Here is a 17386-nt window from a genome sequence, read left to right on the forward strand (position 1 = left end):
CTTGTATTGTTCCTTAATACAGCCATATCTAACCTACTGTGTAGAGGTATGGGGCAATAATTACAAAAATGTAATACAGTCACTTGTTTTGCTACAGAAAAGGGCTGTACGAATTATACACAAGGCCGCCTATTTTGAACACACAAATCCTCTCTTTCTCAAATCAAAGTTATTAAAAATTCAGGATCTTGTAAAATTATATAATGCACAGTTCATGTCCAAAGCGTATGACTATTTATTACCTGTGAACATTCAAAATATGTTTTCTCATAAAGAGCAGTCGTACAGTTTGTGGTCCCAATGGCGGGTTCCACCAGGAGGAGTTTTTCTATGTCTGTCTGTATGTGGGGTTACTTTGTGGAATTGTCTAGGGCTTGAATTAAAGCAATGTCAAGGCATTCACCATTTCAAACGTCTTTACAAAGAAAAGGTCTGGTCCCATTACAATGATAATGAGGTTTGATTGTATTCAATTTGTGTGGAGTGTTGGATTAGTTGTTATGTACCCTTGTGGTATTCCGTCTACCATTGTTTGGTATTTGATAATCATTGTTACCTGAGGTAATATCTGTGTATTATGAAAATGTATACCGGTAGTATGTATGTGTTTTTGCACATGTGCAACTATAATACTGTTTCTTAATGAGGTATTATTATTATTACTAATATTTTTTTTTCTCTTTGAGATAATTGAAGAAGGAAGCAGCTATTTTGTTGTAAAATAAAAATTCTTTGACAGACTGGGGTGGGGTTCAATGAGTTTTACTTCTCCTCACTCCATTTCAAGCATAAGTGTATAAGTTATTATTATTATTATTATTGTGTATCTTTTCTGTTGTCACACTATTTGCTTGAAATAAATAAATAAATTAATTTTAAGGTAGGCTATACGTACACTGCTCAGTTAGTACATTTATATATAATTTTTCTGGCATTTTCAAAATTCCCCCAAAGACAAAACATGGTTGTGAGGGTTATAATCGTAGTTAAGAATAGTCTTTCACAATTCTCATATGGGATCAATTTATGTGTCGTTTTTTTCTGAATGATGTAAACCGTACAGTCTCTTTAGTCATCGGTAGGCGGCAGGGTTGCTCCTCCTTCCAGAAAGGAAAGAGGAAGCAGGCATTTGCTCGAGGAAAATTAACGCCTCATGGATTAGTTTAGTAAACCTCAAGTTTATTATTGTTGGATAGCGCTGGCATCTTTTGTAAGACTAGGTATCTGACTCTAATACGGAAAAAGCCCATCCAAAACTTAATTTACTAATCCCCAAGCGGAGACGCCTGAATTCAGCGTCTTGAGTCTTTCTGTGTAGGACACTGTGTTGCCAGTTCAGTTGTTTACCAGTTGTTTCTTTCACACGTCTTTTGAGAAGAACATTTTCCTCACGCATAATAATTCTGCGCCAGCGTTGTCTAGAGTAAACTAGTTAACGTGACCTTTTTAAAATGGGTCGGTGTTTATATTTTACAACACTTATACTTTCAGTTTCATATCAGTTTATACCATTGTGTGACTCTTTCGAATGGGACAAGCAATCTGGTCCCCTGCAAAATGTGCGGTCCATCATCACAAGTTTGTCGGAGGAAGCACACAGTTGCCTAGTCTCTACAGTCGGCGAAAACAGAGTCAATCTGTGTCTCAAGGTGAGCTGATATGTGGAAAATCCGTCTTTTGTAACAGAATTTTCCATTTTGTAAATGCTTTTTGGTATCTATATCTATCTAGTTCATAAACAGCATGTACAATGAATAATGCTGGCTATATGAGAAACAAAGTAGCCTATGCATTTATTTATTTATTCTTATTTTATTTTGGGGGGGAAGCGGAGGATTTGACAAAAATAGGTGTATTAGTTTTTAAAAGCAAATAAATCAATGTAATATTTGGAAACCTTCTGGTGGTCAAACCAGACCTGATGTTTCATAGGTTAGGTAATGTGAAAACATGGGGTTACTTTGATAAACCAGCTGTATGAACTTGAAGTGATCTCAAATATCAGTGAAATGACACCAGTTCAAAGTGGTTAAGAAAAGTGAGGTTAGTTCTGAGAAAAGCAGAACTTGTGTCATTTGCTTTGCAGATATGGTTTGATAATTTGCTAATGCAGTGAAATTCATAGAGTTCTAAATACTTTTCCAGGGCTACCTGTATATGATATTACTACATAATGATGCTTTTTGGATGACTTTGTGCTGTTCTGTGGAGTTGTTCTTTTTTGGAAAAACATTCACACTATTGTATTTTATTTATGGGTACCAGTTTCTACAAAGCGGTGTGAAGTGGCTATCAGATGCAGTGGCATCAGCTCTTAACACGGTCATCCAGTATGTTACGGAAATCTTGGAATCATCAGGAATTGACGGTCATTTTACAAAAAAAAATCTTTACTTAAAATGTATTTAAATCAAAGCACATACTAACATGTACATTTTTCCATGTGTCTATCTAGCCAAGCTACCTTTCCAAAAAGTTACTCCGGAGGGAGTGATTTTTGTCACTCAGTGGGCTCTTCTGGCTGTTGTGGCCTACATGATAATATCCTTCATCCTGCGCTTGGTTGTGGGTGCTGTGAGGCAGGCTCTGTGGCTGCTGAAGGTCACCTTTGCCATTGGCATGTTTGGATTGATTCTCAGTGATACTGGAGCCTCTGCAGAAACCACAGCGATGAGATTAGCAGGCCTGGCGTGTGTTTGTGTCCTGTTAGGAATAGGTGCAACATCTGCAAAGCCAGATACGCACCTCGAAAACAAAATCAAGATGCTGGAGAGACGACTAAGAGAGATGGAGAAAAGCAAAATGGAGTGATATGGAAACCCTCACCAGACCAGATGTAACTTTAATTTCCATTTCTCTTGTAAATCCAAGGATAGAATTCAGCATGTTATTGTGACTTGATACCCCCTGCAATACAACCACAAGTGCATTTTGTTTGTCTAAAATTGGAGGGTGCATTAATATTTCAAGAGTTAGTTAAAAGATTATTGATTATCAAGTAAACTGGTCCCATAGCACAACTGGATCTGGCATTTAAACGCCAATTAACATCCCACAAACATTGGCCATTGGATTTCGACATGTCAAAACACTGATTGAACATGTGCGGTCGGGTGAAAACAAACCCTGACCTGACGCAGACGTGTTTGTTGGCGTTTATCTGTGTGGCGTGAATTGGCCTTTAGGGGACTAATTGTTCACAAATACTGAATGTTCAAACACAGAGAAAAGTTCATTTTACAGTGTCTGGGGCTTTTAAGATTCAGAGAACTGCAAAATGTCTTCACGCTACATTTAAATAATCTTGTTTTTGTTGCCTTGTAATTTATTCATGTATATGATGAACAGGGCAACATTACAAAATGTATTTAATCAGTTCATTATAATACATTTGTTAACAAAACCTGTCCAATAAATTAATTCTTCATGAGAACAATCCACTACATTTTTCTATGGCTCGTTAGGAGAAGAAAAGGCCTGAAATGAATCCCTAAAGTCAGAAATCACAAACTGAAAAATTGGTCTCTGCATTTAATCTAAACCAGATGCAAATCTTCTGCTCAAATTCCAGAATCTCCATTTTATAAAAGAAAATATTTCTTTTTTGTACCCTATTCTACATACCCCCTTCAACTGCTGAATCCAGAGGAATCTTTCTTGTTATGCTGATTTTACTGAAACCTCAGGAATAAAAAAAGATTCGCAGCTACAATGTCTATTTTGATACAATCCTGGACATGCTCGATTCTAGCTATGTGCTAGAAATTTTGCTTCGCATGAATATTTATTATGATAGTCATGTTTATTGTCATTCTTCTTATTATAGTTTAAAGCGTAACAATAAAATAAAATAAAATTACCGATGATGCAACACATAACAATGAATAAGGCATTGCCAGTTGGCTCTAGATGTCTGAGAAAATAAAACATACAGAGAACATGTAATATGAATAATAAACAGTAAGAAAAACAGTCATGTTGGCAGAAACTGATAACAGTATTTTACTTCAGAACAATGGTAGGCCTTTTTATATGTCTATATCCATTGTGTTATGAAGGCCATTTAAATTGAGCAAGTACAATGTTTACCCTATAATATAAAACTACATCACTATAACATTTTATGCATATATTCAAGACTCAAGTATAAATGTTTTTTGGTTTGAGGCAGTTGTTGTTTAATTCCAGCTAACAGTACTTTGAAAATATCCTAAGCAAATGCAGAAAAGAGGCTATATAAAAATCACTAAAACAGTACATTAATACATTTGAATTCACTAACATGCATATTAAATAGTAATGTGTAGATGTGTTAAATTAATTATGTGTGTGTGTGTGTGTGCGTATATATATTTTTCAAATATATATATATATATATATATACACACACACACACACACACACATACACCTCCTGTAAAGATGTTGCATATGAAGCTAATTCCTGGTGTCTAAGTGCTCTTTAAGCAGGTAAAAATAACATTGTATATCTTAGTTACATAAGACCGTTTTTTAGTTGTAAAACTAGATGCCTCTCAAGAGACGGGGGTAAGCATGTACAAAGCAAAAGATGGAAAAAATAATAAGAATATATATATATATATATATATATATATATATATATATATATATATATATATATATATATATATATATATATATATATATGTTGTAGAGTAGAGGGACACCTGTACAAAAACATACTAAATGAATGGCTTATTCTATATAGTGGCTTTTTTAAGGCTGACTGTTGTTGGATGGATAAAGTGAAAATGTGAGTCACCTTCAAGGGATAGTTTACCCAAAACATGAAAATTCTGTCATCATTTACTCTCCCTCATGTCATTTCAAACCTGTGTAAGAAATTGTAGTCTGCCTCGACCCAGATTCCACTCCAAAATATATTTTAGAATGAGCTCATCCCCAAAGTGGCTTAATTATCATAGAGATAAAAGAAAGTAAAGTTATATTGTTTCTTCACCATTTGGGTTGATCACATCCTGAGTAAATGGTCATTCTCAATTGTAGAATGGGAATGGGTGTAGGAAACAGAGAACCTTCTCAGACAATGGGGTGTCACAACTTCATTAACATACAGATCACAGCTGCAACAAGAGCAACTTCGTTTACATTAAGACTAAAAAACTGGTAAAACTGCATCAGGATAAAAGGTTTGAGATTTGGATGTTCTGGGTTCATTCTGTCGCCAGTGAACCCAAGGTGCTTTGTGTACCTTGCCACTGCTAAGCTGTAATAAATGTAATTTTTGAGATCCTCAACGTCCATGTCATTTTTTTTTACACCTGTATGCAGTTCTTTCTTCTGTGGAACCCCAAGATATTTTGAAGAATGATGGAAACCAAACAGTATTGATGCCCATTAACTTTCATTGTATAGACAAAAAAAAAAAATATCTAAAGATATTCAAAATATCTTCTTTTATTTTCTAGTCATGCAGATTTGGAATGACATGAGGGGTGAGTAGATGATAACAGAATTTAAATTTTTTGGGTAAACCATCCTGTTGAAAGTGAGCTTCAGAAAAGGCCATTACATGCCTGCCAGTTTGTCTGGATATTGCATTGCTGCTTCAATATGCACACCTTTCAGCAATGGGTGTCGTTGGAAGCTCATTTAGAAGGCAAATCCTCATATTTTTGTCCCTGTAGCATGAGTATAATATGTAAACATTTGGCTGACAATCTAGTGGTAGCTTTCTAACTGTAAAATATATATCATTGGTATCATTCAACAGCTTCTTTCCTACTACTAAACACCAAGACAGTGACATTAAGAGGTAGGAAAAAATAGCAGTAGCAGTTTTTAAGTCCTATTAATTCTCCAGGCAGAAATTATTATTATTGTTGTTTACAGTGAGAATGACCATCACTGACTGATCTGTTTGAGGTATTCATCAATATAAAAGTTAAAAGTTCAAATTTAACCACAGTGAGAACAATGTCCTGTCCTTTCAAAATATCCAAGGTTTTTTTTTTTTTTAAAAAAAGGTTTTGTAGGAATCTAATCAACAGCTAAGTGTTTGTTTCTCTTACAGTGATAATTCAGGATGTTGGAGTATCTAAAGGAAGTTGCTGCCAGAAGACTTTCCTTTGTTTATGTCAAACTGGACACTAGATTCACCGGAGTTAAGGATATCCATGGAAACGTTGGTCATAGCAGACTGGTGAGACTAGAAAAAGAGTGGTAAGAGAGTGAGACACAGAGAGTCAGTGGGCTCATTTTAAGCAATTTTGGGCACATTTTCTGCATTTTCAGGGTACCCCCAGGATCCTCCAACTTAAATTCAAGGCTTTTTAAGACCTTTTTAATACCATTTCAAATGAAATTCAATGCCAACTTCGTACCAATTCCGACAGAAGTATGAGGGGAAAATGTCAAATCTGTATACATTTTAAACCCTAAAAAATAATTATGTACAAGTAGACTATTTGAATTAAATAAAACATTTTATTTGAATTATCAGTCATATTTAATACATACGTGGCAGCGTTGTAGCGTGCACGTGTGTAGGCCAATGTTAATTTTGGCAGCCATTTTTGATTTAGTCTTACTCTTCATCTTCAGACGAAAATGCTTATTGGTCAGTCACATTTGAGTCATTCTGCCTTTCATAGTTTTAGTTGACGAAATGTGTTTGCATTTTTTGTCAACTTTTAGTCATTACTTTTAGTCAAACTGCAGTTACTTTAATTTTGGTAACTATTTTATATGTAGTCTTTAGACAGAAAATGTCATAATTATTCTCTCTAGGCCAATTCAATTTAGCTTATGAGAAATTAAAATTAAGCTAACATTGCACTTGTATTAACATTGCACTCTTTAGCAGTAGCACTTGTGCAATTCTACATAGGCCTATCCCTTTTCCTTAGTTCTTCAATTTTTTAGCGTGCTGTACTCTTCCACGACTGCAGTCACATCTTTCCATTAAGGGACAATATTTGCCATATTATTTGCCAATCAAATAATATTTGATTTTTCCATTTCATTTTTCACCTTTATAATACTTTTAAAAATAAATAATGCTTTGAATAAAACAATGTTCAATAAATATTCAATGTTAAAAAACGTTTAATATTAATACAAATATGATATTAAAATCGCCAGTAGGTGGCGGTAACTCATTGTCTTTGTCAAAGCCACAGATTTTGTTGCAAAATAGAGCAATAAGCCTGTTTAAAATTTAGTACATCACTTAATGTTACCCTTTTTTTTTTTTTTTTACTGTTGTATAAAATCAATGTCACATTTGAAATCGTGTGGATAGTTGGGAAACATTGCATTCTTGCTCGCATAATGATCAACATTAAAAACACTGCTGTATATCAGCCTGCATTTTGATCGCAGATTTAGTCGCACAAACAGCACAAGCGGCTCGTGACAGATATTCTCAAATGAAGATCGCTGAACTCCAGCTTGTCTGTGTTTTCAGATCATCCGCGCTTCTTCAACAATGTAGAGAGAGCGCGCGTGGATGGTTGTGGCCAGATACTACTGAAAAGACCGGGTAGAAAACATGCTCTTTTAACAGAAAAGCTCTGATTAGTAACCATCGTAACGGGTGCGCGCGCTTTCGCGCGTTCTTCTATGACGTGAAGCGCGAGGTGCACTCAACGTTACGCGACTAATTTTTAATAAGTCTACATTAGTAACAACAGCTAATTTTGTTACGGTATGAATTTAATCATAGAAAAGGCAAAAAAAAAAATTAAGACCTTTGTAACGAAATTCAAGACTTGTATACCAAATTCAAGGCTTTTAAGGCCTTAATTTGAGATGATCAAATTTAAGACTTTTTCAATGCTTTTAAGACCCCGCGGGTACCCTGATTTTGTTTAAAAATTTCTCACAATGAATGCAGACATTACAAAAAGGCTGTCACTGAAGGAATGGACAGTTTCGGGAACATTTGAGTATTGTACACTTAGAAACAACACTGCAAGATGAACCTTTACCTCAGGTTGAGGTGTGAGCAGTGGTGCGGTGGGAGGCGGTTCATTCATCTTAAACCCTGCGGCTTCAGGCCCAGGAGGAGCGCTGTACATCACTGGCGTATAGTTCTGAGGACACAGAGTGTAAACATGTTCAAAAATATACACAAACAAGCACATGCACACTAAGAGTGACTTAATGTGCATACTTTTTTTTTCAAAGGGACGTTTATAAAAGCTACTTATATGTCCTTATTAAACTATGGCCTAATCCTGGCTTAACTAATTAGTGTTGCTTTTTGTCTTTTACATATTCACTTGCAAACTTTTTAGTAAAAATAAGCAAACAGAAATGTTAACATGCAGGATGAAAAAAATAAAATAAAATTGCAACATATGTTGGATGTACCACAGGTGCAGATGGGTTGTACTGGGTTGGAGGGGCATTCCACTGTGGAGGCTGAGCGGGGGGAACTCCAGGTCCAAAGTCTGGAGGATAGACAGGGTTTTGAGGCACATACGCTGGAGGAAAGCCCTTAAAAAGAGAACATGCACAAAACGTTTTTTTTTTTTTTAGTTTAGAGTGCACATATAACCCTCACTTAAAAATAAATAAATAAATAAATAAATAAATAATATATATATATATATATATATATATATATATATATATATATATATATATATATATATATATATATATATATATATATCTTTTCAGCAAGGAAAAGAAGTACATCAATTTTGGCTTTAAGTTTTGTGTGGTATACTGGTGCCTCATGCAAACTAGCCTAATAAGCATGGAATTCATGTTGGTTTAAGGTGTACCAGCATATCTTGAATTTTGGCATTAAAGGGATAGTTCACCCAAAAATGAAAATTAGCCCATGATTTACTCACCTTCAAGCCATCCTAGGTGTTTATGACATCCTTCTTTTAGACGAATACAATCAGAGTTATATTAAAAAATGTCCTGGCTCTTCCAAGCTTTATAAGGGGAGTCAATGGGTATATTTTCTTGGAAGTCCATCAGAGCGTATCCATCCATGATAAAAGTGCTCGAAACGGCTCTGGGGGATTAATAAAGGCCTTCTGAAGTGAAGCGATGTGATCTTTATCGACTAAAATTACTAGCTTCCGGCAGATGGCCGTACGCAAGTCGACTTACGCCAAGAGAAATCATTGAACTTGAAAGCCAGTTATTTTAGTCTATAAAGTTTTAAATATGGATATTTTTCTTACACGAACGCATCGCTTCACTTCAGAAGGCCTTTATTAACCCCCTCAGGAGCCGTTTCAAGTACTTTTATCATGGATGGATACGCTTTGATGGACTTCCAAGAAAATAAACCCATTGCGCCCATTATAAAGATTGGAAGAGCCGGGGTATTTTTTAATATAACTCTGATTGTATTCGTCTGAAAGAAGGATGTCATATACACCTAGGATGGCTTCAGGGTGAGTAAATCATGGGCTAATTTTCTTTTTTGGGTGAACTAACCCTTTAAGTTTGCATGCCTATTCTGGTCCACCAGCTAAACAAGCCGATAAAGGTCTGTTCACACAGAACACATTTTTCCATTATTTTTTTAGGTAATCAAGCAAATAAAGTTTTGCTATAAAAAAGTTACTGCTTCCTTAGGATGATCTGCTTGTGTTGTAACATTCTTTATTTGTCCCTTTGGATAAAAGGGTCTGTTAAATTAATAAAAGTAAATGTAAATCTCTGTCTACAGTATGTGAACTCACAGGGTTTGGAGAAATAGCAGGTTGTCCATTCCACTCTGTTGGTGGAGGATAATGAATCTGTCCTTGATCTGGATGAGGCGGATAACCAGCGATGTTGCCCTTTGGTCAGAAACCACAAACCAATCATATTCATTACAATGTACAGTAGCTACAGGGACTAAAATCTATAAATGTTGCTTGGCATGATCCTATTAAAAAATAATTTGTTGTTATTTATTATTATTTTTATACATTTTTGTACAGTGGCCGAGACAGCTCAACGCACTGCAACTGAAGAAAGCACATGCAAATAGAAAAAAACACCCACAAATTAAGAAATCATCTTCATCAGTTTCACAACACACGTGTGCTCCAAAAACTCACAGCACAACCAAGTACAGAAACGTGCTGCAAATTACACAGACCACAACGGAAATGTTTCCAGGGGAACTAAATAAGTGACGAACCCGGCTGGGACGTGCTTATTTATATATACAGGAAAGTACAGGGAGAGAGACAGAATCTTCACATTTATGTTACCTGGCTAGGGCCTCCAGGACCTATAGGACCCACAGGATTGATCACTGTGTTGCTGCAAGGTATGGACACTGGTACAGTATTGTTGGACTCCACTGTTTGTGATTTGGTGGTCCGGCAACAATTGCAGATTCTTTTTCGGCAGCAGAAGCAGCAGATTCCAGTAGGAATGCCAAGCAGCAGTAGAGCTAAAAAACCCTCACCAGCGTTACGTTCATGATGATCTACATGAAACATTTGAAGAGATGAGACAAGAAATGTTGCAGCAGAGAATTCTATTCTAATATGTCACATGGTACAATACCTTTACCCAAAAATATCTATAGAGTGTGTTACCATCTTTGGAAAAGGATTTATGGTATATATCTCTGAGCTGAGCAAAAATCTGGAGCTATCTTCTGCAGAAGATGCTCGGCTTCGTCGTAAAATAAAGTCTAATATTTCTGGCATCAAAGATCTCTGAGAAGTGATTTCACAAAAGAGAGAAACCACAACAGTAGTTGTCCAGGAGGTTGTTCTGTGCAAGAAAGGTTGATACTTAGTTGAACACGACTTTTTCAAGTGTTTTAGTAACGAATAGGAGATAACGGTAGTTTTCTAGAAGTGCTAGATCTAGAGTGGGTTTCTTAAGCATATGGGTTATCCGAATCTGCTTAAATGCTGTGGGAAAGGTACCAGTGTGAAGAGAAGTGTTGATGATGTGAGTGAGTGTGGGCACAACTGAAGAAGAAATGGCTCGGAGGAGACGAGTGGGTATAGGTTTAAGCGGACAGGTAGTAGGGTGATTGAAATGGATGAGTTTGGAGACTTCTGCCTCCGAGAGTAGAGAGAAGGAGGGGAGAATGTGTGTGTTAGCTGGTGAGATGTGCCGTGGATGTGCTGGAAAATTGGCCACTGATGGTTGTTATTTTATATATAAAGAATGTGGCAAAGTCATTAGCTGTTAGGGCTGATGAAGGAGGGGGAAGAGGAGGATTATGAAGAGAAGGTTTTTAAAAGTGTACGAGGGTCAAAAGAATTGTTAATTTTGTTGTGGTAGTAAGTCAATTTAGCAGTACAGACATTAGCAAATAAGGAAGAGGATTTTCAAGGTTACAAAGCTCAAAGTCCACTCCAAAGGGAGATATTTTATTTAAACAGGTGGTAAAATGCCCTTTTCACGAGATGTAAAATATATCTCTGATGTCCCCAGAATGTGTGTGTGTGTAAAATTTTAGCACAAAATAACCCACAGATATTTTTATATAGCATGTTAAAGTTGTCACTTTTTGAGGGTTTGCAAAAACGCACCATTTTGTGCCTGGCCCTTTAAATGCAAATGAGCTGCTAAAGAGGGCGGGGTTTCAAGAGCTTGTGTGTGTTAGCAGCAACGATTACCTCATGCAGACACACTGAAACTGTTCTGCCTTTAATGTTAAAACGGAGTCAGACAAAGATGGAGAGACTCAAGAAGTGACAACATGTAGAATGCAACAGACCATCTCTGAATGGTTAGTTGATGAATTTATGTTGCTGATGTGGAGTTAACTATATTCAATTGGCATATTCTGTCATGATAATCTATAAATCGCTCATATAGGAACTGTTGTGAGATGCACACAGAGTGACTTTATATTGCATGTGAAAAGATGGATGCTAAAGTTTGAGCTGACTCACAAATGTACTCTTATACAACAACTTTTCCTCTTATCAACATGGACTGTGTGTTCCCGGTGGCGGGGTTTATGTAAATTTTAGGGTAAGTGATGTCACTAACCCTGGAGGAATGTCGTGTAGTCCCTACCAGCCATTTGTTGTGGTCCTTTTCTTTAAAAGCAAATATCTTCCTTTGATTTGAACTTTGAGCGTTGTAACTTTGCAGATGTTGTTTATGCTCAAACAGCAACATTACACACTAACTAAAGTAAAATCATACTCAACCACCCCTTTAACAGAATCCACTTGAACTACAACGAAAGAATTGTTTGGACTACAACACGTTTTTTACTCATTTAATAATCCCTGCCCACAGAATACGCAAAAAAAGGGGATGAGGCCTGGTTGAGCTGCATTAGAGAAGACTATGTGATCACTATGTCAAAGAGACACTGCTTTTTCTACCCTGTTTCCAAAACTCATTTGTTTGACCTTCCAAAAGCTGAGGAACTTAAGAGTAGTTTAAATTTATTTTAATCACTGTTCCTAAACATTTTAATCCCAACGTTTATCTGTGTGTGGCACATTTTACGGATAACAGCTTCCAGAACCACAATGCAGACAATGCACACAAGCTTCTACTGAAATGGAGCAGTTCCCAATTTGTCTGGACAAATTTGTTGTTTATGGATCACAACTTGTAAGTATGTCTTATTATTTGTAGTTACGTTTACGTTCTAATGATAAATTTGATGTTGTTACTACGCTTGCCTGCTAGCCAACATTAGTGTTGATATAGTGTTTACTGTAGCTTTTGTAAGCTCTCACTTTTGAATTAACCAGCGTTTTGTGATCAATTGCTGTTTGTATTGCCATAGTTTTCAGACAAATATCATGATTAATTGTGTATAACATCGTATCAAAAATGTATATATATATATAAAAAAAACATACAACACTGAAATGTCCTGTGAAATCCCTGCTTGCAAAGAAAATCCATTCTGGATGATCCTCTTGTTTGTTAACATTCTTAAGTCTGAATCAGGCTTGGATTGGTTTGATATTGATTCCATCCTTAATATTTACATCTGAGTAGAGCTTGTGTGACATTTCACAAACACTAGTTAAGGGGTGCCAATCTTTCAGGGATATTTGGTTATAGTTGGTCTTAGTTTCACTTTCACTGACTTTTAGTTAGTATTCATAAGGTCTTTTTCCCGCCACTTGTTTGTCATCTTGGTTACTAATATGAGTTGTCATTCTGTTCAGAGGTGTTCCCTTATTATCATCAGTATATAAGTTCCTGTCTCTTCAGTGTTCTTGGTGCAGTCTCGTTTTTGCCAGTGTTGTGTTTGTTTGCCTGCATGTATCTGAATTTAGTCGTGTGGATTATTAAAGACCTTTCTGAACCTATTCCTCATCATTGTGTGTTCTACAACCGTGCGTGACACAATCACAACACACTGGGCGAGCAAACCAATCACAGCACATTTCGTATTTCGAAAGGAGGGGCTTCATCGAAACCAGAACTAAAAGGCAGACGTTCGGGCCAGACTGGGGAGAGAGGTGCTGTAACAATGTGTGTGTGTGTGTGTGTGTGTGTGTGTGTGTGTGTGTGTGTGTGTGTGTGTGTGTGTGTGTGTGTGTGTGTGTGTGTGTGTGTGTGTGTGTGTGTGTGTGTGTGTGTGTGTGTGTGTGTGTGTGTGTGTGTGTGTACAAATTTAAAATATACTGAAGAAAGTATTTTCTTACCCACTAGTAACATTGTGTTGTTTGAGACAAGTCTGCCTTTATAATCGGTGAGCTCGTATCTGCCCAAATCTGACACATTGACATTGAGAACCTGGATCATTTCGCTGGTCACTTTAAGTCGGTTGATATAGTCTGGATATTTCTTGCCCACTGGAACTCCATTCTCCACCAGGATGACAGATGAATAATTGCTGTAAAACCAAAGCGTGGCATCACTCTGCTTGAGTCCTAGCAGTGGTATAGTCAGTCTTTCACCTGCTATACGGTCAATGATTTCCCTGTTGGCTGAAAAAAAAAACCAGTGAGGATATGTGGACCGTCACAGAGATATTATTCTGAGATAGAGGTTTAAATTACTACTCACTGTTGACCTTCACTGTATAACTGGAGATGGTTGAACCAAAGTGATTGCGCAGGGTGTAGGTTCCCTCGTCATCAAATGTAACTTGTCTGATTATGAAAGACCAGCCATGACTAGCGCTGTTCACTTGGCCTTTACTGGGTTTATTGGGCCAGAGGCTTCTGTGTTCCCAGATAGTAAATTGATCTCTCTCATCAGCAGAGGTAAAATCCAACTTCGCTGTCCTTTCAGGAAGATCCAGAAACAACTGACGTCCATGGATTAGATCCTTTCGAGATATTGCTGAGACTGACACTGAGGGAGACAATTTTTGTTTTGTTGTTTCATATTCTAGAGATGTTGTTTAGAATTACAAGATGAGTAGGAGTTCTTTAGAACTGCTGGGCAATTAGAATCATGTATATACTGCTTTTTTGTCTAATACTGTATGTCAACGCATGACATGATTCAACTGTGATTCTAAAGAACTAAATTTACATGTCCTTGTAGAATCATCTTCAGAAAGATTATTTTAGTGTGTAAGAAGCAAATGTTGTCATACCTGCACAAATAGCAGCTGCTAGGAAGGTCCAAACACCCAGCATCTGTTTGAGAAATAATCTATTAATATAGCAGATAGATTCTGAACACATATTACATTAAAACAATAACCTTATTGTTTTAACCAGAGTTCTAGAAACAAGCATATTGTCCTAAACTGGTTAAAACAGCTTTTGGGCCTATGGTATCATATTTGATGCAGGCCTCTAAATTATCAACATGATCGAAACTTTGCTGAAGAACCTGTTGTATACAATCTTCTGCATGCCTTCTGCCCTCTGATTGATGGTTCATAAACATTCTTCAAAATATCTTCTTTAGTGTTCAGCAGAAGAAAGAAATTCATACAGGTTTGGAACAACTTGGGGGTGATTCAATTATGACAGAATTCTCATTTTTGGGTGAAATATCCCTTTAAGTATGGTACAATACGGTGTATATATTAATTAATTAAATAGCCTGGACAGAGTACAAAAGGTTTTAGTGCACTGTTCAGCGATTGGGACACGCCCTTATAAATGGCAGCTAACTATGTATGATCTGCATCTCTGAAGCACGGTAGATTAATTGGTCCAGACCATAGGGCCAGACCCTCAATTTCATCTTTACGCTACAAGCGAATGCACGTAATTAAAACTAATTAGATTTAGTTATGTCGAGTAATCCAATGAATTAAACATTCAGGTGACGACGTATGTCACTTCATACGAAAGTAAGAGACGCAAATGTGTCTGTCTGTAATTGTACGATTTTGGTTTAATCGGAAACCATGCATGCTTCGAATCAAACATCCACCAAAAGCAGCGGGGAATGCATAAACTGCTAATCTGCAAGACAATGTTTGTCAAACTATCCTCATTTTAGGCGCCTGGTTTAAATAAAAAAATAAAATAAAAAACACAACAACAATAACGACTTTGTATAAGAGAAGCATTCGCGTTTCCTGCGTTAGATTATTTCCGGAATTTTAACAACGATGAGCGATATAGAGAAAGATCAAAGTGTACTTACAATGTTATCAATGATGGACGTTTCCGTTGTAAATGTAGGATTTTACCGTGTGCCAGGACTGTAAATTATCTTGTCGGTAATAGGTGTGTCCTGTGGAAATGGAGTTTAACTCAGCCCCTCTGTGGTCGTGCATACAAACCGCTCCGGGCACATTCCTGTTCTTTTGTCAAGATGCAATGGGTGATGCTTTTGTGAGGATTGATGTGTGCGTGCAAGTTTTTAATAAGTAGCCTATCTGAAAAAAAGGAATATTATGGCAAGTGTAGCATGCTCATGCCTGCCCTTGAGAAATATAATCCCTAGATTTAACGTAGGAGTACCGAACCTAACCTTTTCTTTCCCTAATGTGTGGAATGTGATCTTTAATAACTGACCTTTCCCTTTCCTTTATTGTGTTTAGATGGTTAAACTATTCGTTTTCTTATCGAAACTGAGCTTTTGATTTTTTTTTTTTTTTACTTGATCACATATGCCTAAATAATGTACCCTAATACATTGATTTAACAATTTTGATTAGTCATTTTTAAATAAATCCAAGGGCACGTACCAATTTATTAATTTGATTCTTCAAACCAAATATATGCAACTAAATATGGAGAGGAAATGCGGACCATCTATATTTGTGCTCCAGCCTTCAGCTGTTCCTTCTATATTTTCCTCAAGCTATATTTTCGTCAACAGACGACGAACCTAATTCAGGCTGGCAAGCCTATATAAACAAACGCAACAGGATTTACGTCAGAGGCTAGAGGACCCCTCCCATCCCAGCATGCATCAGTCTTAGCTCAGTGCAATGCTCATGCTTATGAATGCTTTGTAGAAGGGATAGCCTATAGCCTACACACTGGCCTTGTTGGAATACAAATTATATTTTATATTTTGATGGTCAAGAAAGCAGGTTTCATTTAAAAATGTAAACTGCTTCTGTGATTTCACTGAATATTGAAACTTTGAATTTTGCACTCTGAAAGGATTATTATATTATTATAATATAAATCATTGCCGAATTATAAAGTCTCGTCTATGTGGATTTCTCAACAACCCTTTTTATTTTACATAACTTTATACAGATAAAAGCAAGAAAATAACAAAAAAAAAAAAACAGAAGGGATTTCACATAAATTTGTTGAATCTCAAAACTTACCAGAATGCTTTTTTTGTGGACTTGCTGTATACTGATCCCACACACCAGCTGTTCTTATTAATATTTGTACATTGTTTATCACGTTTAGTGCCGGTATCCCTGGTATTCTCCTCCATGCAGGTCAAAATTGATGTTAGGCTACATAAGTGCTAATGACTTTAATGTGTATAGCTAAGGAGGTACAGATAAGAATGATGTTGTTTTTGAGCAGATTGTGGCAAGTCTTTAAGGAAACACAAAAATCCAACTGTTGCTCTGCACAAATATGAATGTTACAGATGTGTAAACCCATAACTTGACAGCATAATGAAACATCCTAATAAAACTTGTGTTTAGAAAGAGTCCTAAAATTTCATTGCAATTCCCCAACAGCCCTGAGGTTAAAGGTGTTTCCCCAATGAATGGAACTGGGTTGCTAAATTGTATTTCTGACATCACACATCCGTTAAATTCTGCATATTTTCTAAAACCTCTTACCCATATTAAAACATGAACACATTTACGAAACACCAAATCAGAATTTGAGATCTCTGCACCATCTGAAATTAGTTCAGATGTAATCAACGAGAATTGATAGTTTTCCCTAATGATATTTCAGCACTGTGATTTTAAATGCAGCAACTATTACTGCTTTGCTTATTGATTTAAAAAAAAAACCCATATTATGCTATTTTAAAGGTTCCTAATTAGGTTTAAATGCATCCAAGATCAAAAAACACCTTAATTTTCT

The 17386-nt window shown here is 36.4% G+C and overlaps 2 protein-coding genes across 4 annotated transcripts; one reads left to right on the forward strand and one right to left on the reverse strand.

Moving 5' to 3' along the window:
- The first annotated feature begins 1100 nt into the window (after positions 1–1100).
- On the forward strand, positions 1101–6189 carry LOC308687584 (voltage-gated monoatomic cation channel TMEM109-like). Of its 2 annotated transcripts, XM_081360214.1 has the most exons (4): positions 1101–1649; positions 2266–2368; positions 2456–2836; positions 6055–6189. In XM_081360214.1, the coding sequence occupies exons 1-3, from the start codon at positions 1452–1454 to the stop codon at positions 2809–2811; spliced, it is 657 nt and encodes a 218-aa protein (XP_081216340.1). In that variant the 5' UTR covers positions 1101–1451; the 3' UTR covers positions 2812–2836; positions 6055–6189. The 2 variants fall into 2 exon arrangements, with proteins under 2 accessions (XP_081216340.1, XP_081216339.1); XM_081360213.1 differs by lacking the exon at positions 6055–6189 and having other exon boundaries at positions 2456–3708.
- On the reverse strand, positions 5425–16214 carry LOC308687579 (uncharacterized protein). Of its 2 annotated transcripts, XM_081360208.1 has the most exons (9): positions 15513–16214; positions 14503–14545; positions 13965–14255; positions 13601–13885; positions 10217–10437; positions 9698–9796; positions 8358–8483; positions 7973–8077; positions 5425–6189 (listed from the first exon to the last, which is right to left on the reverse strand). In XM_081360208.1, the coding sequence occupies exons 2-9, from the start codon at positions 14543–14545 to the stop codon at positions 6079–6081; spliced, it is 1281 nt and encodes a 426-aa protein (XP_081216334.1). In that variant the 5' UTR covers positions 15513–16214; the 3' UTR covers positions 5425–6078. The 2 variants fall into 2 exon arrangements, with proteins under 2 accessions (XP_081216334.1, XP_081216333.1); XM_081360207.1 differs by lacking the exon at positions 5425–6189 and having other exon boundaries at positions 7777–8077; positions 15513–16200.
- Positions 16215–17386: the final 1172 nt, after the last annotated feature.

This window comes from Scardinius erythrophthalmus (assembly GCF_964197995.2).
Source record: "Scardinius erythrophthalmus genome assembly, chromosome: 3".
In the NCBI taxonomy this organism is placed as follows: domain Eukaryota; kingdom Metazoa; phylum Chordata; class Actinopteri; order Cypriniformes; family Leuciscidae; genus Scardinius; species Scardinius erythrophthalmus.